At 40.2% G+C, this 24,896-nt stretch overlaps 1 protein-coding gene across 3 annotated transcripts in view; it reads right to left on the bottom strand.

Moving 5' to 3' along the window:
* Nucleotides 1-24,896, bottom strand: part of ESR1 (estrogen receptor 1) — a 395,979-nt gene that overhangs the window by 14,730 nt on the left and 356,353 nt on the right. The window contains exon 7 of one of the 3 annotated variants that reach the window (XM_023206138.1): nucleotides 8,709-9,836. The exons of the other annotated variants lie outside the window; for them this stretch is intronic. Within the exon in view, the coding sequence (XP_023061906.1) occupies nucleotides 9,679-9,836 (158 nt within the window). The 3' untranslated portion in view covers nucleotides 8,709-9,678. Of the gene's footprint in view, nucleotides 1-8,708; nucleotides 9,837-24,896 lie in introns of those variants that run through there. 3 annotated transcript variants of the gene reach the window in all.

Here is a 24,896-nt window from a genome sequence, read left to right as displayed (position 1 = left end):
TGGGGATTAAATTTCAACATGAGTTTTGGAAGGGACAAGTATTCAGACCACACAGTAGCATATTTTTACTAATCGATTTATTTTTTTCCTCTTTTTATCATACACAAATAGGTTGGTTAGTTTTTAGTTTTCTCAATCTGGTGTCCATCTCTTTCTCTGCTTTTTCATATGCCTGTACTTCTTGGACAAAAAGCCTCTGATCCAAACATTCATTATAAGTACATATAAGCATTTTATTACTGTATTTTGTTTCCTACTTTAGTCAAGCTTGGGTATCTGCATTGAAATATATACATTTTATTTTAGTATAGTTTAATATTTCTCCTTTATATGGTGGTTATAAAATATATTAAATTTTTAATTATATGTACAGGTAAATTATTACCTAGTTGTTTCATTTAAGAGTAGTCAAAGGAATATGTACGTTTTATTAGACTGGTAGTTTGTTACTGGCAATTGAAGGAGATTTTTCTCTTAAGGTTTGTGAATCTCAAACTTGGCTATCTCTCAGAATCTCCTGTGGAGTTTTACAAGATGCAGCTGTCAGGTTCCATCAAAACTTCATGATTGGAAGCTGACGGTGGAGCCCTGATATCTGTGCTTTTAAAAAACTCTCCATTAACAGCCAGGATGACGAATCACAAGACTATCTTAGCTTCTTTGTATTGTGGCTACTAAAATGTAAAATCTTGAAAACATGGACTGTATCTGTTTTGTGAAAAGAGCCCTATCACGATGCTACGATGACTTTAAGAGGATGACTTATCCATGGATATCCTTGCTCCTCCATGCCTGTTCTGCCTTTCTGCCTGGACTGGTTATAATGGACATAACTCTTAGGATGACCTTGGAAGCCACCCATTCATGACGGCAGAGCCTCAACAGCCTGACTCCCTGAGTGACCACATAAGAGAGGGTTATGATACTAGCCTGTTCATGGACCCAGCATTGTTAAGTAAACAAGAAATACACTTCCTAGGTGTTTGAGCCACTATACATTTTGTAGCCTATTTGTTACAGTAGGTGTCCTACTCTGATGCAAGATGAGAAGTATTTTATGACTTACTGATGGGAAAGTGAATACATTTGTAAAAAGAGGAATAAAGCCAGAGGAATGTTTTGTATGCCTCTTTTTGTTGCCATTTCCTACATTCTTAAGGCTTTAGGTTGCAAAGTTTACTTGGAAATCATTCTATTCCCTAATACCAATGCTACCACACTTTGTTATGGAAACCACAATCTAAATTCTAGAACCAGCTAGACATCCCCCATCATGCCATCCATTCATTCTGAATACTGACATACTTCATAGCAACCAATTTGTTCAAAGAACTAAGGGGCAAGCCTAAGACACCTGAATGTCTAGTTTGTTATGATTTAAAGCCCTCAGCATTACTAAAGACTTCAAAGAGATTGCTCTATGGCATAGAGGACCTAACTTCTCATTATGTGAATTGAATAAAGAGATTATTGCTTTGGGAAATATTTGTTCATAGATAGGAAACTTCCATCCTTCTACTGATGTGTAATGTTTACCTGAAAGGTGAAGAGCGTGCTCATAACCCAATCCTTGAGCAAATGTGTATTGTTAGACTAGTGTGTATAAGACCATACATAGTGTGAAGTCCTCTCTAAGAGGTCTCAAAGGGAGATGACAGTAAAGCTGAGTGTTTTTGCTGGAACCCAGCAAGGGAACATGGCAGTCTGTTCATTTGGTATTGCTATATACCCACTTGGCACAGATGCTACATAACCAACCATATGCCTCTGATTCAGTGACATTATTCAACTTGTATAATTTTTTTATTGAAATCTACTAGATGTTCTACAAAGTAAATACCTGGTGTATCAACACATTCACAGTGAAACTGATGAACTGATTCAGTTGACTTGAGAAAAAAAATCTTAAATGTGCACTTTTTTAAAAGAATTTAATATCTCACTTTTAAATATAAAGTCTCAGTTTTTAATTTGTATAAGAAACATTATAATATTTATTTAAATATTTAAATATTATTAATAATAAAACAAATATTAATTATTTAACTAATTATTATTTATAAATTATTTATAAAATTAAATATTAAATATTTATTTAAATAAATTTTGTAATAAATATTATAGCCTTTGTAATAAAATATTACAGCCTTATACCTTTTAGGACAAAGCCATTACATATCTATATTTTCCTTAGGAGCCTTCTTTTCATTAATTATATCTGTAATGTATTTTAAAACAGCCAGGGTTCTGGATTTCCTACTCCACAGTCAGTTACTGTCTTTCCAAGGTCAGAAAGGAGAGGCCCTAAAGACACAATTGGAAAATGCACAGTCCATCTATTGCAGAAGAGTTTGCAGAAAGTTCCATGTGGAACTTCTAGTCCCACTGGGATGACCTGGTCTCAGAGGCTTTGAGGGTTTCCTTTTTTCCCAGAAAAGGCAGACCAAAACATCCTGGATATATTTGTTTCCCTGGATCCCACCCTTTCTTGCCTGATATTTCAGTAATAACTAAGCCACAACGCAGAGAAGGAAGCCGCTCTTACACACTGGGGAAGATTGTGTTTTCCAAGGATGACCACACCAGTATCTCCTATCCACAAGTTTTTCTACAAGGTGTTCTTGGCACCCTTCCCATGGAGATATGGGATCTGGGCCCTCTCCCTTGAAACTGAGTGGACTCATGACTCACTTCTAATCAATAGAATGGGCTGGAAGTGACACATTACCACTTCTAAGTGCATGTCATAGAAGGCTATGAAACTTTTGTTTTGTCAGCTGGGACAGTTGCTTCTAGAGCCCTTGCCACTTTATGAGAGGTCTAGTGTCCCATGCTGTGATATCAGACAGGTCTCCCATTTGACAGGTCCAGTTGATATCCCAGCCAACAGCCAATATCAATTACTAGTCTATGAATAAAGATACCTCAAGGTGGCTCCAGCCCATAACTCTCAAATTACCCCTGGTTGACAACTCTCCCCATCTAAGACTTCAGACATTGTGAACATGAGATAAGCCATTCCCTCTGTGTCTTTATCCAAATTTATGATCTATAGAGTCCAAACATTTTTTTTCTAGCTGTTAAATTTAGCAGTCAGCAGCAGTAACCAGAACACGCCTGGACACCTTTTTTTCTTTTTCTTTTTAATTTTTTTTAGAAAGAGAGACGGGGTCTTGCTCTGTCACCCAGGCTGGAGTGCAGTGGTGCGATCATGGCTCACTACAGCCTCAAACTCCTGCGCTCAAGCAATCCTCCCGCCTCAGCCTCTCAAGTAACTGGGTCTACAGGCACACGCCACCATGCCCGGGTATACCTAGACATCTATGCCAGATGCTTCAGGAGGAAAGTGATCCAGAAGAGGAAGATAGGAGATTTCACTCCTGACCTGATACACCAAGAGGTGGAATAGAATTTCAATGCTTCCTGCTCCATGTTATAAACTCTGCCTACCAATGCCCTGACCTAGCCCTCATCCATGCAGTGACAAGGGCTTCGGTGCATCCAATGAAGTGTGAAGTTAGTGGTTTTCATAGGAGACCTTTAGCCTAATCACCACCAAGGTGATTATCAAAACACATGGATCATCCCCTAACTGGTAACCCAAAAGAACTGTACTGCGGTTTCTCACCACGGAATAAATGACTTTGAGTTGTCAGTTGCACAATCCTTGCCAAAGTCCTACTTGCGAGAAATAGATTTTGTAGAACTTCGTCTGAAAAAGAATTTTTATGTTGAATAACTGGTCTATTGTTTTTTTTTTTTTTTTTAATTAAAAGCCTCTGAACCTTATCATAAAATATGTTCTTTTTGTTTTGGCCAGGCAAAGGAAATTTACAGCCAAACTTGCAATCCATCCTGGGAACTGTAAAGATATACTTCTGTGTGTGTGTATCATTTTCACGCTGCTGATAAAGACATACCTGAGACTGGGAAGAAAAAGAGGTGTCATTGGACTTACAGTTCTAAGGCTGGGAAGGCCTTAGAATCATGGCGGGAGGTAAAAGGCACTTTTTTTTTCCTTTTTATTATACTTTAAGTTCTAGGGTACATGTGCACAATGTGCAGGTTTGTTACATAGGTATACATGTGCCATGCTAGTTTGCTGCACCCATCAACTTGTCATTTACATTAGGTATTTCTCCTAATGCTATCCCTCCCCCACTCCCCCAACCCCCTGACAAGCCCCGGTATGTGATATTCCTCGCCCTGTGTCCATGTGTTCTCACTGTTCAACTCCCACCTATGAGTGAGAACATGTGGTGTTTGGTTTTACGTCCTTGTGATAGTTTGCTTAGAATGATGGTTTCCAGCTTCATCCACGTCCCTGCAAAGGACATGAACTCATCCATTTTTATTGGCTGCATAGTATTCCATGGTGTATATGTGCCACGTTTTCTTAATCCAGTCTATCATTGATGGACATTTGGGTTGGTTCCAAGTCTTTGCTATTGTAAATAGTGCTGCAATAAACATACGTGTGCATGTGTCTTTATAGTAGCATGATTTATAATCCTTTGGGTATATACCCACTAACGAGATCACTGGGTCAAATGGTATTTCTAGTTCTAGATCCTTGAGGAATTGCCACACTGTCTTCCACAGTGGTTGAATTAATTTACACTCCCACCAACAGTGTAAAGGCATTCCTGTTTCTCCACATCCTCTCCAGCATCTGTTGTTTGCTGACTTTTTAATGATTGCCATTCTAACTGGCATGAGATGGTATCTCATTGTGGTTTTGATTTGCATTTCTCTGATGACCAGTGATGATGAACATTTTTTCATATGTCTGTTGGCTGCATAAATGTCTTGAGAAGTGTCTGTTCATATCCTTTGCCCACTTTTTTGAAGGATTTGGTTTTTTCTTGTAAATTTGTTTAAGTTCTTTGTAGATTCTACAAAGATACTAGCCCTTTGTCAGATGGGTGGATTGCAAAAATTTTCTCCCATTCTGTAGGTTGCCTGTTCACTCTGATGATAGTTTCCTTTGCTGTGCAGAAGCTCTTTAGTTTAATTAGATCCAATTTGTCTATTTTGACTTTTGTTGCCATTGCTTTTGGTGTTTTAGTCATGAAGTCTTTGCCCATGCCTATGTCCTGAATGGCATTGTATAGGTTTTCTTCTATGTGTTAGGTCTTATATTTAAGACTTTAGTCCTTCTTGAGTGAATTTTTGTATACAGTGTAAGGAAGGAATCCAGTTTCAGCTTTCTACATATGGCTAGCCAGTTTTCCCAGCACCATTTATTAAATAGGGAATCCTTTCCCCATTGCTTGTTTTTGTCAGGTTTGCCAAAGATCAGATGTGTAGTGTTATTTCTGAGGCCTCTGTTCTGTTCCATTGTTCTATATATCTGTTTTGGTACCAGTACCATGCTGTTTTCATTACTGTAGCCTTGTAGTATAGTTTGAAGTCAGGTAGCATGATGCCTCCAGCTTTGTTCTTTTTGCTTAGGATTGTCTTGGCTTTGCAGGCTGTTTTTTGGTTTCATGTGAACTTTAGTTTTTTTCAAGTCTGTGAAGAAAGTCAGTGGTAGCTTGATGGGGATAGCATTGAATCTATAAATTACCTTGGGCAGTATGACCATTTTCACAATATTGATTCTTCCTATCCATGAGCATGGAATGTTTTTCCATTTGTTTGTGTCCTCTTTTATTTCGTTGAGCAGTGGTTTGTAGTTCTCCTTGAAGAGGTCCTTCACATCCCTTGTAAGTTGGATTCCTAGGTATTTTATTCTCTTTGTAGTAATTGTGAATGGGAGTTCACTTATGATTTGGCTCTCTGTTTGTCCATTATTGGTGTACAGGAATGCCTGTGATTTTTGCCCGTTGATTTTGTATCCTCAGACTTTGCTGAAGTTGCTTATCAACTTAAGGAGATTTTGGGCTGAGATGATGGGGTTTTCTAAATATACAATCGTGTCATCTGCAAACAGACAATTTGACTTCCTCTTTTCCTAATTGAATGCGCTTTATTTCTTTCTCTTGCCTGATTGCCCTAGCCAAAACTTCCAACACTATGTTGAAGAGGAGTGGTGAGAGAGGGCGTTCTTATCTTGTGCTGGTTTTCAAAGGGAATGTTTCCAATTTTTGCCCATTCAGTATGATACTGGCTGTGGGTTTGTCATAAATAGCTCTTATTATTTTGAGTTACATTCCATCAATACCTAGTTTATTGAGAGTTTTTAGCATGAAGGCTCTTGGATTTTGTCAAAGAGCCTTTTCTGCATCTATTCTGCATCTATTGACATAATCATGTGTTTTGGTTCTGTTTATGTGATGGATTATGTTTATTTATTTGCATATGTTGAACCAGCCTTGCATCCCAGGGATGAAGCTGACTTGGTTTTGGTGGATAAGCTTTTTGATGTGCTGTTGGGTTTGGTTTGCCAGTATTTTATTAAGGATTTTACATCGATGTTCCTCAGGGATATTAGCCTAAAATTCTCTTTTTTGTTGTGTCTCTGCCAGGTTTTGGTATCCGGATGATGCTGGCCTCATAAAATGAGTTAGAGAGGATTCCCTCTTTTTCTATTGATTGGAATAGTTTCAGAAGGAATGGTACCAGCTCCTCTTTGTACCTCTGGTAGAATTCGGCTGTGAATCTGTCTGGTCCTGGACATTTTTGGTTGGTAGGCTATTAATTATTGCCTCAATTTCAGAACCTGTTATTGGTCTATTCGGAGATTCAACTTCTTCCTGGTTGGGTCTTGGGAGGGTGTATGTGTCCAGGAATTTATCCATTTCTTCTAGATTTTCTAGTTTATTTGCACAGAGGAGTTTATAGTATTCTCTGATGGTAGTTTGTATTTCTGTGGGATCGGTGGTGATATCCCCTTTATCATTTTTTATTGCATCTATTTGATTCTTCTCTTTTCTTCTTTATTAGTCATGCTAGTGGTCTATCAATTTTGTTGATCTTTTCAAAAAACCAGCTCCTAGATTCATTGATTTTTTGAAGGGTTTTTTGTGTCTCTATTTTCTTCAGTTCTGCTCTGATCTTAGTTATTTCTTGCCTTCTGCTTGCTTTTGAATTTGTTTGCTCTTGCTTCTCTAGTTCTTTTAATTGTGATGTTAGGGTGTTAATTTTAGATCTTTCCTGCTTTCTCTTGTGGGCATTTAGTGCTATAAGTTTCCCTCTACACACTGCTTTAAATGTGTCCCAGAAATTCTGGTACATTGTATCTTTGTTCTCATTGGTTTCAAAGAATATGTTTATTTCTGCCTTCATTTCATTATGTACCCAGTAGTCATTCAGGAGCAGGTTGTTCAGTTGCTGTGTAGTTGTGTGGATTTGAGTGAATTTCTTAATTCTGAGTTCTAATTTGATTGCCCTGTGGTCTGAGAGACAGTTTGTTGTGACTTCTGCTCTTTTACATTTGCTGACGACTGTTTTACTTTCAATTATGTGGTCAATTTTAAAATAAGTGTGATGTGGTGCTGAGAAGAATGTATATTCTGTTGATTAGGGTGTAGAGTTCTGTAGATGTCTATTAGGTCTACTTGGTCCAGAGCTGAGTTCAAGTCCTGGATATCCTTGTTAACCTTCTGTCTCGATCTGTTTAATATTGACAGTGGGGTTTTAAAGTCTCCCATTCTTATTGTGTGGGAGTCTGTCTCTTTGTAGATCTCTAAGGACTTGCTTTATGAATCTGGGTGCTCCTGTACTGGGTGCATATATATTTAGGGTAGTTAGCTCTTCTTATTGAATTGATCTCTTTACCATTATGTAGTGGTTGTCTTTGTCTCTTTTGATCTTTGTTGGTTTAAATTCTGTTTTATCAGAGACTAGGATTGCAACCCATGCCTTTTTTTTTTTTCTTTTTGCTTTCCATTTGCTTGGTAGATCTTCCTTCATCCCTTTATTTTGAGCCTATGTGCATATGAGATGGGTCTCCTGAATACAGCGCACCAAAGGGTCTTGACTCTATCCAATTTGCCAGTCTGTGTCTTTTAATTGGAGCATTTAGCCCATTTACATTTAAGGTTAATATTGTTGTGTTTGAATCCGATCCTGTCATTATTATGTCAGCTGGTTATTTTGCCCATTAATTGATGCAGTTTCTTCATAGCGTCCATGGTCTTTACAATTTGGCATGTTCTTGCAGTGGCTGGGTACCAGTTGTTCCTTTCCATGTTTAGTGCTTCCTTCAGGAGCTCCTGTAAGGCAGGCCTGGTGGTGACAAAATCTCTCAGCATTTGCTTGTCTGTAAAGAGTTCTATTTCTCCTTCACTTATGACGCTTAGCTTGGCTGGATATGAGATTCTGGGTTGAAAATTCTTTTTTTTAAGATGTTTTAAGAATGTTGAATATTGACCCCCACTCTCTTCTGGCTTGTAGGGTTTCTGCTAAGGGATCCCCTGTTAGTCTGATGGGCTTCCCTTTGTGGGTAACCCGACCTTTCTCTCTGGCTGGCCCTTAACATTTTTTTCCTTCATTTCAAACTTGTTTAATCTGAAAATTATGTGTCTTGGGGTTGCTCTTCTTGAGGAGTATCTTTGTGGTGTTCTCTGTATTTCCTGAATTTGAATGTTGGCCTGCCTTGCTAGGTTGGGGAAGTTGTCCTGGATAATATCCTGAAGAGTGTTTTCTAACTTGGTTCCGTTCTCCCCATCACTTTCCAGTACACCAAACAAACATGTATTTGGTTTCTTCACATAGTCCCACATTTCTTGGAGGCTTTGTTCATTTCTTTTCATTCTTTTTTTCTCTCATCTCATCTTCTCACTTTATTTCATTAATTTGATTTTCAACCACTGATATCCTTTCTTCCACTTGATCAAATCAGCTATTGAAGTTTGTGAATATGTCACAAAGTTCTCATGCTGTGGTTTTCAGCTCCATCAAGTCATTTAAGGTCTTCTCTACACTGCTTATTCTAGTTAGACTTTCATCTAACCTTTTTTTCAAGGTTTGTAGCCTCCTTGTGATGTGTTAGAACATGCTCCTTTAGCTTGGAGAAGTTCGTTATTACCGACCTTCTGAAGCCTACTTCTGTCAACTCACCAAAGTCATTCTCCATCCAGTTTTGTTCCCTTGCTGGTGAGGAGCTGTGATCCTTTGGAGGAGAAGAGGCACTCTGGTTTTTGAAATTTTCCACTTTTCTGCTCTGGTTTCTCGCCATCTTTGTGGTTTTATCCACCTTTGATCTTTGCTGTTGGTGACCTACAGATGGGGTTTTGGTGTGGATGTTCTTATTGTTGATGTTGATGCTATTCCTTTCTGTTTATTAGTTTTCCTTCTAACAGTCAGGCCCCTCAGCTGCAGGTCTGTTGGAGTTTGCTGGAGGTCCACTCCAGACCCTGTTTGCCTGGGTATCACCTGTGGAGGCTGCAGAACAACAAATATTGCTGCCTGATCCTTCCTCTGGAAGCTTCGTCCCAGAGGGGCACCTGCCTGTTTGAGGTGTCTCCCAGTCAGGCTACATGGGGGTCAGCAACCTGCTTGAGGAGGCAGTCTCTGGGCTCTCAAAGCTCGAACACTGTGCTGAGAGAACTACTGCTCTTTTCAGAGCTGTCAGACAGGGATGTTTAAGTCTGCAGAAGCTGTCTGCTGCCTTTTGTTCTGCTATGTGCTACCCCCAGAGGTGGAATCTAGAGAGGCATTAGGCCTTGCTGAGCTGCGGTGGGTTCTGCCCAGTTCAAGCTTCCCCACTGCTTTGTTTACACGATGAGCTACTCAAGCCTCAGCAATGACAGACGCCCCTTCCCCCATCAAGCAGCAGCATTGCAGGTTGATCTCTGACTGCTGTGCTAGCAGTAGGGCAAGCCTCCGTGGGCGTGGGGCCCACTGAGCCAAGCAAAGGAGGGTATCTCCTGGTCTTCCGGTTGCCAAGACTGTGGGGAAAAGTGCAGTATTTGGTCAGGAGTGTACTGTTTCTCCAGGTACAGTCTGTCATGGTTTCCCGTGGCTAAGAAAGGGAAATCCCGTGACCTCTTGCACTTTGTGGGTGAGGCAACACCCTGCCCTGCTTTGGCTCACCCTCTGTGGGTTGCACCCACTTTCCAACCAGTCCCAATGAGATGAACCAGGTGCCTCAGTTGGAAATGCAGAAATCACCTGCCCTCTGCTTCGATCTCACTGGGAGCTGCAGACTGGAGCTGTTCCTATACAGCCATCTTGAAAGTGACCAAAAGATTGATTTTTAAATGGAAAAAAATATGTTTTCCTGACAGAGTATAAAAGAGCATCTAACTCACTGCAAAGAGAGGTCTTATGAAATTGAAGGGGTGTACCGCAGCTTTCTGTGAAAAGAAAGGCCGTCTTGGTCAAAGTAAACATAGGCACTTGCAGTCCATATTGTCAGAAGAAGGACAGCCTGCGGGTCCAGCAAGGACACGTCTTCCCTGTGCTTGTGAAAGGCACTTCTTACATGGCAGCAGCAAGAGAAAATGAGGAAGATGCAAAAGCAGAAACCCTGATAAAACCATCAGATCTCATGAGACTTACTACCACAAGATAGGGGAAACTGGCCTCATGATTCAAATTGTTTCCCATCAGGTCCCTCTCACACTTGGGAATTATGAGAGTATAATTCAAGATGAGATTTGGGTGGGGACACAGAGCCAAACCATAACACTCCACCCCTGGCCCCTCCAAATCTCATGTCCTCACATTTCAAAAGCAATCATGCCTTCCCAACAGTCCTCCAAAGTCTTCATTCATTTCAGAATTAATCAAAGTCCACGGTCCAAAGTCTCGTCTGAGACGAGGCAAGTCCCTTCTGCCTATGAGCCTGTAAAATCAAAAGCAAGCTAGTTACTTTTAGATACAATGGGGGTTTAGGCATTGGGTAAATACAGCGGTTCCAAATGGGAGAAATTGGCCAAAACAAAGGGGTTACAGGGCCCATGCAAGTCTAAAATCCACCAGGGCAGTCAAATTCTAAAGCTTCAAAATATCTCCTTTGACTGAATGTCTCACATCCAGGTCATGCTGATGCAAGAGGTAGGTTCCCATAGTCTTGGGCAGCTCCAAATCTGTGGCTTTATAGGGTATAGCCAACACCACCTCCAACCCTGACTGCTTTCACAGCCTGGCATTGAGTGTCTGTGGCTTTTCCAGGCACATGGTGCAAGCTGTCAGTGGATCTACCATTCTGGGGTCTGGAGGACAGTGGTCCTCCTCTCACAACTCCATTAGGCAGTGCTCTAGTGGGGACTCTGTGTGGGGGTTCCAAACCCTCATTTCCCTTCCTCATTGCCCTAGCAAAGGTTCTCCATGAGGGCCCCATCCCTGCAGCAAATGTTTGCCTGGGTATCCAGGCATTTCCATACATCTTCTGAAATCTAAGTGGAGGTTCCCAAACCTAAATTCTTGACTTCTGTGTACCCACAGTCTCAACACCACATGAAAACTGCCAAGGTTTGGGGCTTGCACCCTCTGAAAGCATAGGCTGAGCTGTACCTTGGCCTCTTTTAGCAACAGCTGGAGTGGCTGAGATGCAGGGCACCATGTTCCTAGGCTGCATACAGCATGGGGACCCTGGGACCGGCCAAAAAAATTATTTCTTTTCCTCGTAGGCTTCTGGGTCTGTGATGGGAGGGGCTTCCATGAAGACCTATGACATGCTCTGGAGACATTTTCCCCATTGTCTTGGGGATTAACATTGGCTCCTTGTTACTTATGCAAATTTCTGCAGCCAGCTTGAATTTCTCCTCAAAAAAATGGCTTTTTCTTTTCTACTGCATTGTCAGTCTGCAAATTTTTTGAACTTTTATGCTGCTTCCCTTTTAAAACAGAATGCTTTTAACAACAACCAAGTCACCTTTTGAATGTTTTGCTGCTTAGAAATTTCTTTTGCCAGATACCCCAAATCATTTCTCTCAAGTTCAACGTTCCACAAATCTCTAGGGCAGGGGCAAAATGCCATTAGTCTCTTTGCTAAGACATAACTAATAAGCCATTAGTCCCTTTGCTCCACTTCCCAACAATTTCTTCACCTCCATCTGAGACCACCTCAGCCTGGACCTTATTGTTTATATCATTATCAGCATTCTTGTCAAGGTCATTCAACAAGTCTCTAGGAGATTCCAAACTTTCCCACATTTTCCTGTCTTCTTTTGAGCACTCCAAACTGCTTCAATCTCTCCTTGATATCCAGTTCCAAGATTGCGTCCACATTTTGGGGTATTTTTTTCAGCAACACCCCACTCCTGGAACCAATTTACTGTATTAGTCCATTTTCATGCTGCTGATAAAGACAGATCCGAGACTGGGAAGAAAAAGAGGTTTACTTGGATTTACAGTTCCACATGGCTGGGGAGGGCTCAGAATCATGGTGGGAGGTAAAAGGCACTTCTTACATGGTGGTGGCAAGAGAAAAAATGAGGAAGATATAAAAGCAGAAACCCCTGATAATACCATCAGATCTCATAAGACTTATTCACTACAATGAGAACAGCCTGGAGGAAACCACTCCCATAATTCAAATTATCTTCTACTGGGTCCCTCCCACAACACATGGAAATTATAGGAGTACAATTCAAGATGAAATTTGGGTGGGGACACAGAGCCAAACCATATCAGTGTGCTAATCTGACTCCTGGATTTATTATTTTCTTCAGATTATCCTCAATTTATAATGATTGTGTCAAATATTGGTTTACCCCTTTACATTGCATAAAATTTGGTAAGGCATTTCAAATCTGCGGTGGAATAGGTAATATACAAATAAAATGATGAAAATGACACCCCTTCATTCCTTGCCAAATCAATGAACAATGTTAATGTGAACAGAAGTGTTTATAAAACATCATGAAACACCTATCTGACACTTAGACTAAAATGCAGAAAAAAATGACATACAATCTGAGCATATATGATTGGCCAATGTGTGCATGTCCATATCACCCTGAACTGAACAGCCTGCTTAATAGCCTGCAATGCTTTGCACTAGTCACTAATAAATGACGGTCATATCATGTTGGTTCTGGTCTGCAAATTTATCACATGAACCGGAAACCTTCAAATATATTTTCCCTCTTTTTCCTAGGCTAGAATTGAAATGGCTGAGAGTTCTCTCTGATTATTGTGAAAAAGATACCTAGTGTTGAAAGTTCCTATTTTTGAGAGATGAGTGGGCATGTGAATGGTGCATATTCTTTAGGTATATTGTTTCTATCATTCTAAGTGAGCACTACATGGATGAAAACTGTATTGAAAAAAATGTCACATGATTGTTTATAACAGGTTTATCTCATTTTTTTCTTAAGGAGAGGAAGGTTATATTACATTGCAAAAACAGAGCCACAGAATTCCAGAATCATAAATTTTAAAAGGGCCTTAAGATGATCATCAAGTTCAGTGGTCTTTAAATCATTTGAGAGTAAAAACCACATTTAAAACAAACAAAAAGGTGAACCTCATGTAAAGTCCTCAAATGCAATCTGGATGAAGTCAAACTTCTCTGATTAAAGCAAGAGAAATGTTGTGGGGTGGGGGCAGCGGAGCCCATTCACTCCAACTTTCCCTCACGACCCTGGGCACCTATCCTCTGGTGACCCCATGGCTTCTTCCATAATATTTGGCTTCAGCAGAAGAAAGTGTAAAAACCACTGATGTCCAGAGAATGAGAAGACAAGCCACAGACTGGAAGAAAATATTTGCAAAAGACATACTTGCTAAATGACTGTTATCCAAAATATACAAAGAGCTTTTAAAACTCAACAATAAGCACACAAACAACCTGATTAAAAAATGGACCAAAGACTTTGTAACAGACACCTCACCACAGAAAATATGCAGATGGCAAATAAGCTTATTGAAAGATGCTCCATGTGATATTATCTGAGAAATGCAAATTAAAACAAAATGAGATACCACAATACACCTGTCAGAATGGCCGAAATCCAGAAGATTGACAACACCAAACACTGATGAGGATGTGGAACAACAGGGACTCTCACTCATTGTTGGTGGAAATGGAAAATGGTACAGCCACTTGGGAAGATGGTTTGGCAGTTTCCTACAAAACTAAACATACTATACAATCCAGCATTTGTGCTCCTGAGTGTTTATTCAAAAGCATTAAAAATGTATATCTACACAATTACCTGCACATGGGTGTTTATAGCAATTTCATTCATAATTGCCAAAACTTGAATGCAACCAACACATCCTTCAGTAGGTGAATGTGTGTATAATAAAGTGTGTATAATAAAATGTATATAATCTAGACAATGGAGTAGTAGTCAGTGATAAAAAGAAATGAGTTATCAAGCCGTGAAAAGATATGAAGGAACCTTAAATGCATATCGCTAAGTGAAAGAAGCCAATCTGAAAAGACTACAAACCTTATGATTCCAAGTATATGACATTCTGAAGAAGGCAAAACTATGGAGACAGTAAAAAGATCAGTATTGCCAGGAGTGGGGTGGAGGGAGGAATGAGTAGCAGGAGCACAGAGGATTTTTAGGGCAATGAAATTATTCTGTATTATATTACAATGGTGCATACACGTGTCAAAAACCCTAAAATGCCCAACACCAATGCAAACTATGCACTTTGGGTGATAATGATGTGTCAATGTAGGTTCATCGGCTGTAACCAATGTACCTCTCCGGTTGGGGATGCTGATAGTGAGGAAGACTGTGTATGTGTGGGGGCAGGGACTATATGGGAACTTTCTGTACTTGCCATTCAGTTTCATTGCAAATCTAAATCTGTTATAAAAAAATAAAGTCTTTAAAAACAAAATAAAATAAAAAAATAAATAAATTTTAATGAAAAACACTGATTCAGTACAATTACTAGGAAATTATTGGGAAACTGAGGCAAAAGGAACTGAAGGAAGTGGGGTTGCAGAGGCTACATCTGGAGGGGCTTGAGGCAGGGCTACTAGCCTGGACTTGCCTGAGGTCGGCCAGTTGGTAAATAAGTGGTAGAGCTGGAACTAGAACCCAAACATCCCTCACTTCTGGCCCAGTGCTCAAAAGCTACACAAATAATTTCCTAACTTCAAGGTTTGTGAGAAACTAGAAATGACTGCCAATAGACTCGCCTCCAGAGATATTTGAGAAAACTAATAATTTTCCTGGAATGATTTAGAAACAATTCTGCATTTCAAAACAGGGTGCAGGATGGTGTGGAGAAAGGAAGAAGTGGCAGTGAACTGGCATCTTCTAAGAGTCTCTTTAATTAAGGATTTTCACCAAAATGTTGACAATGGTTACTTTTGTGTGGTGAAATTATGATTTCTTGGGAGATTATTTTGCTTGGTGGCTTTTCTGTATTTTCCAAGTTCTCTGCCTTGGTCATGCATTACTTTCGTAATTTGGTGGAGGAAAATGCTATTAAAAATACAAAATCAAAGTCCCTTTCATTCCTATTATTTCACGATCTTCGTCAACACCTGGACTGTTGAGAGGGAAAATATGGCTGACAAACAGATACTCCAAAGAAAAAGGAGTTTGCTGTACAGGTATTACTTATTACTATTTTCATAATATTTCTATCATCCTTAAGGCTGCTCACATTTCTGAAACTCTTCAAGGCTCGTTGTTTTAGCAGGAAGTGGAGCTAACAAATTTGTAACCAAAGCGTCTGTGAATAATGTTCTTAGTTGGAAATACCTCTGGTGTGTCATCACTAGCCTGAGCTACATATGCAAGTACAAAAGATCAGCTTCAAAGATGAACAACACATCATCCTCAGAGGACTTGCAAGATGCTAAGAAAGCATGGCACTAAGATTTTTCTAGAAGGCGCTGAGTGTTTGGCTTTCACTGAATGTGAAGTCTACATTATCTAACTCAATGATTAATACTTACTATTCCAGGAGAAAGGACAGATGTGTTGCCTGTCAAGATGAAAGTGAATTTCGCATTCTGGGTTTCATCCATCACTGTTGCCTCCAATTTTAAAGAATAAATAAATGTTCCCCTACCAGTCCCCTCCTGACACTCATGCATAGCTGTCCTCAGAGCTAACTACCTGTTCCAACCTGGACCATGAAGCCCAAGTGTCTGCTTTCTATTGCAGAGAATCTGGAGAGTAGACTGCACTTGGTCCTTCGGGCCTTAGTGGGATTAGACAGGGCACCATCTGAACCAGTAGCTCCTTGATCACCAGAGAAAGGCACGGCTAGGTGATAGCACAGCCCCATGTTCAGTGCCAGGTCCAGCAGCTTCCTTCAAGCTCATTACTGACCAGAGACTGTCAATCATAGAAAGCAAAAGAAGTCTTTGGAAGAGGTTGTCCTTCCCTAGAAAAGTTTTTAAAGAGAGATACACTCACAACAAATCAACCCTCCTCTTTCTTAAAACATCACTTTTAAAAAAAATCAGTGGCAAAGAGTCCAAAACAGAGGATAAGACATAAAATGCAAATGCTTTCAGAACTTAGACTGCCTGGAATAAGCAGTTCATCAGCACTGTGTCCGTGTAAGTCACAAAACTTAAAATGAATATAACAAGCACCTATATAGATACTAAAATGAAGAACATTCTCTGAGAGAAGATAATTTGTTTCAAAAGGAGATGTTTATAATAGGATCTATGTAGAAATTCCTACTGTGGCTCTTTTAGAGCAGAGGGCAGTGGCTGAGCAGCGGGGAAGCTGTCTGCCCTCTATAACTCTCCTCTGTCTCATGGCCCACATTGCATGATAAGGTTACATTCATGTGAATGCTTTCATACACTCTTGGTAAAAGTGTAATTGATAAAGTTTCCTGTGGCAGTAAGCAATATCTATCAAGAGCAGGCAGTATGTATCAAGAGCGGTAAAAATGTTTATACCCTTTTCACCAGCAAATCAATTTCTAGCAACATATACCAAGTAACAATGAAAAGTGAGCAAAAGATTATGAAGAGAATGCAAAACAAATGTTATTTGTAATCCTGAAAGAGAAATCACTTATGTGTTTAACAGCATCAGATTTGTTGAATAAATCATGTTGTATCCTCATGACTGATTATATAGTTATTTAAAACCTTATTTTTAAAGAAAGTATGGGTATATAATCCTAATTAGAATACAAAAATATAAATATGAAAATATGCATACACGGTATGGATGGAAAATAAAAGAGTACCTAATACAAATCGTTAGTTTAAGTAGGTATTGTTCTGAGAGCTAACTTATATTAAAAATAGCCCTATGAGGTAGGCGCTATTAGAATCACCATCTCATGGGCAAGCAAACAGAGGCACAAAGGGTTTAAGCAACTTGTCCAAAGTCAGACAGCTAAGAAACAGAAGAAAGGGATTTGATCTTGGAATCAAAGTCCCTCGTTCTTAACCCTACACTCTTTCGCAGTAAGATAGTCAGAACATCAACATGGTTGGCTAACATCAGGTCGTTTTGTATTTCCTTAATTTATTCTTTTGTTTCTGTAAATTTGGTAAAAATCTAATTTAGTGAAAGCTATTTTTATATCACAATTTTATATTTAAAAAGAACAATTTTCTTGTTATATCTGCCTTTATTATCAGATGATGAGGTCTTTGAGGTAGGAGCTGCCTTCCTAATTGTTACCACTATTGACATGAGCACAGGGTCACTATTATGGAGCTGTCCCTAGGTTCCAGGGAGCAGTCCCTATGCCTCACATAAACCACACCGTAGGAACTACTACTCTCTCTGTTTTACTTTACATGAAGCAAGTAAAGGCAACCTTGTATTTCTACCACTTAGCACAATGCCTGGAAAGTAGTAAACACTCAATAAATGGTGATCAGGCTAACAAACAACAGTTGACAAAGTCACAGACATCACTCTGTTCCATGGAATATTGCTGTCTTTCTTATATGCCAGAAGAAAAACACAACCTAAAAAGTACATCTAAAGTAAAAACTTAGAGGAAATGGAGCTGAATCAACCTCAATCAATTTCAATCTGCAAAAGCAGCCATGGGCCCTCTGGGAGAAAGTGCTGGAAGAGGTGGAAGCTGGTGGAGAGCTCAGTGACCCCATGGGGCAGGCCATGCAGGGCAAGATGGAACTCAATGCAGGGAGTTTGCTTTTCCATCCGTCAGCCCAAGAGAAGCAGTTGGAGGGAGCAATGGGGCCATCAGTGGCAGATGCAGATGTACATATTCTGGCTAAGTGCTGTGATTTTGGTCTAGACTCAAAACTTTACAGAACAGTTTGATGTTCCATTTCAATTTTTCAGGAAAGCATACATATTTTATTATGTATGCTTTGAATACTCATTGAACAATTCATAGTATCTTGCGGGGAAAGAAAAATTCATTAAAAGACAATTATTTTACCTTTGGGCTCAGGAAATAAGTGGAATTTTGTTGTTGCTTCCTTAAGGTTTTCTTTAGTTCAAGTTTTAAAGTCTTTTAGACTATAGTTCAGTATGCTGGGAACAAGGACAGAGGGAGGGCACCTACGGCCTTTCCAAATATATGCCCTGATTGCAGCTCTAGTTCTTTGATTAGAGCAGGGAGGCCTTGACTTCAAAATTTTAGTAGGATATTAGATTGCTGAAGATTTTTTCCTTTGAAATAGAGAGTACAACAGAAATGGTGATATTAACTTAGGTTTTGCACTGTCTTATACATCACAACACTATCTTATACATCGTAACTATAAGGTTGACAGTACTGCTTAGAAGTAGTTAGCGGTCCAGTTGCTTGATGAGACATTCACTAGTAGTTTAACGTTGTTGCCAGAAATTCCCTTGTGTCCTTCTGACTCCAGCTAATCCTACTCATCCTTGAAATCATCTTCATAAAATTAATAAAACCAAATTACTAGGTTTTAAACAAAAGCATAAGCTTTGAATAGAAACACAACTAAGCATTAACCAGCCTGCCCTATAGCCCAGAGGTCCTCAACCCCCTGGGTTGCAGACTAGTATCAGTCCATGATCCGTCAGGAACTGAGCCGCACAGCAAGAGGTAAGTGGTGGGCAAGTCAGCATTACTACCTGAGCTCCACTATCTGTCAGATGAGCGGTGGCATTAGATTCTCATAGGATTGTGAACTGCCCATGTGAGGGATCTAGGCTGTGTGCCCCTCATGAGAATCCAGCTAATGCCTGATGATCTGAGGTGGATCAGTTTCATCCTGAAGCTATCCCCCACCCCACCCCACCCCACCCCATCTGTGGAAAAATTTTCTTCCATGAAACTGGTCCCTGGTACCAAAAAGGTTGGGGACTGCTGCTATAGCTCACTTTCTTATAGCCACTCACCACTTCGAAGTCACGTAGCCCCTGTCACAAAGTCCTAACTTCTATAGATAACATCTTTGATGCTAAAACAACAACAACAACAAAAAAAACCCCTCAAGTTTGCCATTTTGAGATATTTTTCAGATCCTGCATTCCAATGCGTTCACTGCTGCCAGCCAGAGTGAGGACCCCCTCCAAGGAACTGACCCAGTGCAAGAACGGAGTTTCTATATCCTTATTATCTCCTCCCCTATGTCCTAACCAATCAGTTACCCCCAGCTCCTCAGCCTCCTTCTTGTCAGAACTGCCTTAAAAAGCCAAGTCCCAGACTTTTTCAAGGGGTGGATTTGAGGTTTCCTTCTGACTCCTTATTTGGCGGCCACACAATTATTAAACTCTTTCTCTGCTGCAGCTCCTGCTGTTTGCTGTATTGGTCTGTTACCGTGCAACATGCCATGAAGCCTGGTGGTCAGATAATGTCCTTGTCATTCAGCAAAGGATCAGTCCTCAGCTAAGGACTCCTTTGTTGGGTCTCTGCAGCACTCAATGCTTACTTTCATTACAACCCTGAACTCATAATATTAAAATAATTGTTTAACTATCTTTGCCTCCTACCCAATCCAGTCCAGGGAGGAAGTGGATCTTACTCATTTTTACACGGGCAGTGCCTGGCACAGTTCCAAGCATGATCAGTGGCTCCCCTGCAGTTTGCAGAATGGGTACTTTTGTAATATACAAGAGACTTATTTTATTTTAGTGGAAATTCGATTATCTATGCCAGTAATTTTCAAACTAGGTTCCACATGCTCCTGAGAATTAAAGATGGATTCTCATAGGTCTTTAAATTGTCTTTAAGAATTTTAAAATTGTATGCTTTTGTCTTAATGATATTCCAAAAGACACGAAGACATTAATATCAGAGTGTTCTGCATCAATTACGACAATGGTTCTAAATCCTGGTCACAAATTTTAGTCTTGGGGGATGGTTTTAAACAAATGTTGATATTAAGGCACCACTCTGGGATAATTACATAGGAATCTCTGGGGGTGGGTGCTCATACAGAGATTTTTCACAAAGTTCCCCTCCCCCACGCCCCCAGATGAATTGTGTGGTCAGTCTTAAGACACACCAATCTAGATAATCCATGGAACCCTGAACTCTTTCCTAAGTAACACATTTTTCACAGGTGCTTATGAATGCCTTAGAATCTAGCAGTTATATTTTAAGTATCTCAAATAAATACAGAACAGAAGCAAACAAAATGCATAAATGATGTGTTGCTGCCAAATCCAAATGACGGACGTTGCAGCACACTGGGCGAGCAAAGGTTTTGGCACCGTTCTGAGTGCAAGCAAGTGCTGGGAGAGCCCAGTTCTGGCCATATGCTCTGCAGCCTCCAGTGTCAGATGCAAAGAGGCCAGGAGTCTGCCCCAGGCATGTTGCAAACAGCAACTTAATTACACAAAACATTGTTATTATCAGTTTTCCTTTTAGTTTGTATTTAATTTATGAATTTGTTTTGTTTTTATACTTACATAAGAGCTATAAACATTTGCAGTTTATATTTGATGCGGTTGTCAATTTAAGTAGAAGATACAGTCATTCATATTTAAGCAACATTGGCATACTAAGAACATTTTAAGTCAGCACTGAGGGAATCAGGGGAGCATTTTTTCCTTTTGTCTTAAAATTTTTTTGAGATGGAGTTTTGCTCTTGTCACCCAGGCTGGAGTGCAACCACCTTGGCTCACTGCAACCTCTGCCTCCAAGTTCAGGTGATTTTCCTGCCTTAGCCTCCCGAGTAGTTGGTATTACAGGTGCCTACTACCATGCCCAGCTAACTTTTTGTATTTTCAGTAGAGAAGGGGTTTCACTATGTTGGCCGGGCTGGTCTGGAACTCCTGACCTCAGGCGATGCACCTGCCTCAGCCTCCCAAAGCAATTTTTTCCTTTTAAACTGGGTCCATACATTATTCAAACTTAATGCCAATTTACATAATATCTGGACCCTAGAGAAGGTAGGACAAAATGGTCATCAAATCGAGTATTTGGGAGATGGCATTCCCCTTTGTTGGTTCTCTTGAGGACACAAAATGATAGGCAGCTTCTCCTCCTGAGGTTCTTATTGTTAATGGAAAATGGCTGCTAACATCCAGAACAGTGCAAGGATTTCCCATCTTTCAACACCTGCTGCCTTTTTTTTTTTCACCTCCCATGAATTCACGCTAAAACTCCCTACATTTTCCCCAGGCTGCAGGCATTTGGCTGGTTTTCCCAGTTCTCAGAAGCTCCAAGAGAGCTCTGCAACAAGATGCAGGACGAAATCCACACCATTTGGGACCTGAGATGATTCTATTCACAAGAACATCTTCATCATAAGAATGCAATCTTTTAACCCGTAAGGGCAGGAGTGAAATTCTCCCGCAGAATTTCCACGCACGACTTTATGTATTACCTGCTAAGAAGAACAGAGTAATTTCTTTCATAGTGACAAAAACTAAAGCTTTGTATTTGGAGGGCATAACATAAAAAGCTCAGTAACACTCGTGTGCATCTACTGTGTGCTAGGCATGGTGCAAGATGCTTTACTAACTGGTCATTCTTTCAATTGTCAACAATTCTATGAGTTAAGTATCATTATTTCTGTTTTTTTATTAGGCTCAGGGAAGCAGCCCATCAAAGGACATCCGTCATCCCCCTTCTGCCAAGGAAGTGGCAGAGTTGCTTCTTTTGAATTCAGTCCTCTCTCATGACAAAGTCCATGCCATACCATGTTGTCAGGAAACTAACAGGGGACATGAGGCTTGCTTAAGGCAACACCAAAAGTTGGTAGCAGAGAAAGGCTCCAAAGTTGAGTGGCTGCCTACAGAATACAGTCAGCCAGAGAAGAGACAATGAACCACTTAATACTATGAAGTGCCATTTCTCTCAAAATAATGACAATAAGCAAGCTCCCTGGAGAGGAAGCTTGGCATTACAAAGGACTCCAGAGAGAACAGAATCCAATCTCCAATGTGACAACAATGGGCATACCTGACAATGTGTCCATTTACAATTTCCAAGGGCTGTTCCTGTCAGAAACCTTCAACTGTTGAGAATTAATGATTTTCAATGTTTACAGTCAATATGTTTAAAAAATGTTCTTTCATCTAAATACAGGGACTCTCTGAATCATTGTCTTATTTCTAAACCTAAAAACATAAACGCTCCGAGTAATTGTCTAATAATATAAAGTGAGTGCAAATAATCCAGATCTGGACAGAGCAAATAATCTTTGTGATGAGAACTTGTTATAATTAACTATGAAACAAATACTTCCTTGACCAGAGAGTGGCTTCTGATAAAAAAAAAAAAACAGAATGGCATTGGCTTCAGCATCCTTCATTTCACGAGGGCACCATCATGGCAAGACATGCCACATTAACAAAGCATGACTAGATGGTAGACAGCAGCTGACACTGCTTCGTGTTTATGTTTAACATATATGCTCCTGTTTGAATTCCATAGTCCCATTTTTGCTAAACACTAAAGTACACATTTTAGAGATGTTGCCATAATTCTTTCTCCTAGCTTGTTTTCTCTTAACTTTTCACCTGGTGTATTTAAATGTCTATGAATTTTGACCCGTATTCCCCTTTATTATTCCATCAATTGAAAGAGAAATGTTGTCTGAGGATCAGTTTTGGAGGAACAGGTGAGCAAGGCTATAGCATTTCAAGAGCATAAGACACACCCAGGGGAACAAGTGGCCCTGCTAACAGTGATGCAGAAGCTAGCAGCACACAGAAGGCACCTGGGTAACTGGAGAAGGTTTGTGGAGTCGGGAGAGAAAGAGGACCTACGGTTGAAGAGAGGACAGAGGGCTGGAATCACAGTCTGGCTGGTTCTCCAGGGAAAGAAATAGATAAAGTTACCAGGGAGAGATGTGCATGAGGCTCTTCAGAATTAAATATATAGAACTGTGGTCAAAGGGGTTTGGAAAAGAGGTAGAAATCATTATTAAATTGAATGTGAAGGCCAAACCAAATATTTATTAGAGAGTATAGATTTTTACATATAAAGCTTTTACATATGAATTTTTCTGAGCCTTGAGGAACATTCACTGAAAGGGTGGTTTTCTGATAGAAGTGGGTTCTGAGGGGTTATGAGGCTAAGCAAAACCACGACCCACTGATGAATGATGCGCCTACCCATGAGACTCCACAGCAGTTCACCAGAGAGTTTTCATCAAGGTCTCTCAACGGTAAGTTCCAATCACAAGCAATTCTTTTCCACAAGATAAATGTTGCCCTCAATTTAACTATGTGGCATAATTAACAGTCTCAGGATAACAGCCATGGTGGTCTCTATTGTTGGTGGTACCCTGGAGTCCCCACATTTTTGTATTGTAAGCCTTGCTAAAGGCCTTTAAACTAAAACACTTCATTACACTGAAAAAAAAGGCATGAACCTACTCCATTTAAGCCAGAGATTCTCATCGGTGATGATGATAGCTGTTGTTGACTAAGGGCCTACTGTGGTCCATGAACTGCAACAGATGCTTCATACACAATTTCCCCCTTATCCACAATAACCCAAGGAGATGGGTCTTGCTTTTTTCCATTTAATAATTTGATATCATCTAGATCTGTGGAGCACTCAAGAGCATGATACATTTCAGAATGGTAAGAACAGATGGGAAAAATGAGGACTTTCCAGGTCCTCCTGGCCATGTCTAGCAAATAAGCATCTATTAAATGACTGAATGATGTAACATCTGTTGTCAGTCCACAGGCTAAATAGACTGTGAGGAATCCAAAAAAATACAAAGAATTTATAAGGAGATTAGGAAATATATGCATAAAGAGTGAGAGAAAAATCCAGGTTAACGTAAAAATGCAAAGAAAAAAACCCCACACAACAGTAACATTCTTTTTTGTGTATATGGCACAAAGTCCATAGTAGGAACTCAATAAACATTGAATTATTTAATAAATGAATGAAATCAACCAACTAACCAAATGCTAGATTGTGTGGTAGTGACTCTAAGAATTGAAATAGTCTAGAGAGGAAATTCATTATGGACTGGAGTAGTGAGCTGGGCCTAGAAAAATGAGAAATATTTGAATGATATGCAGGAAAACTGAATTCCCACTGGGCAGAAGAGATACCGTGGGCAGGCCCAGAGCCTCTACCGTGGCCCCCTTTGCAGCTCCAGCTCCCATCCTTTCTCTACAGCTGCTGCTTCGTGGGCTTTTGCCTTGAGCCCATCACTTCTGTTCCGATTTGCCCTACACTTGAGCTCTGCCCAGCTAGTTCTCAGAATGTCTTGAAGTTGGCATCTTTGGATTAACCAGGAATGCCTCTGTCCTTTGGTGTGGAGTGGAAAAATAAACAATCTGTGTCCTATGGATGATTCTGGGTTTTTGCAAGCAAAGTAATAAATTATTCTAAATGGGGCAGAAATGATGACGAATATCTCCCACTCCCAAGCAGCTGTGAAGATGGCTTCCCATGGAAATTTTGGCATTGGAGAGACCCTCTCCAAACTTCCAGAAAGACATTCCGAGCAGGTCCTCACAACAACCTTTCAATTCCCCTTGTGCCTCGGCCACAAAATTGGGGCCAATATAAACCCAGCCTACTCAGACCTTGGCGACTGGGGCTCAACACAAAACCTTGGGTTCCTCCATACACTGAGGTTTTGTTTCCCAGGCGTCAGAAAGGCATCTTCTAGCTCAGGTTTCCTGAACTGTTTCCAGCTTGGCTTCTGTCAGAGATTCCTGGAGTCAGAG

Source organism: Piliocolobus tephrosceles, chromosome 5, assembly GCF_002776525.5.
Source record: "Piliocolobus tephrosceles isolate RC106 chromosome 5, ASM277652v3, whole genome shotgun sequence".
Taxonomy (NCBI): Eukaryota; Metazoa; Chordata; class Mammalia; order Primates; family Cercopithecidae; genus Piliocolobus; species Piliocolobus tephrosceles.
Note: the sequence above shows the minus strand (reverse complement) of the source record. Positions and strands in the feature narration are given on the sequence as shown.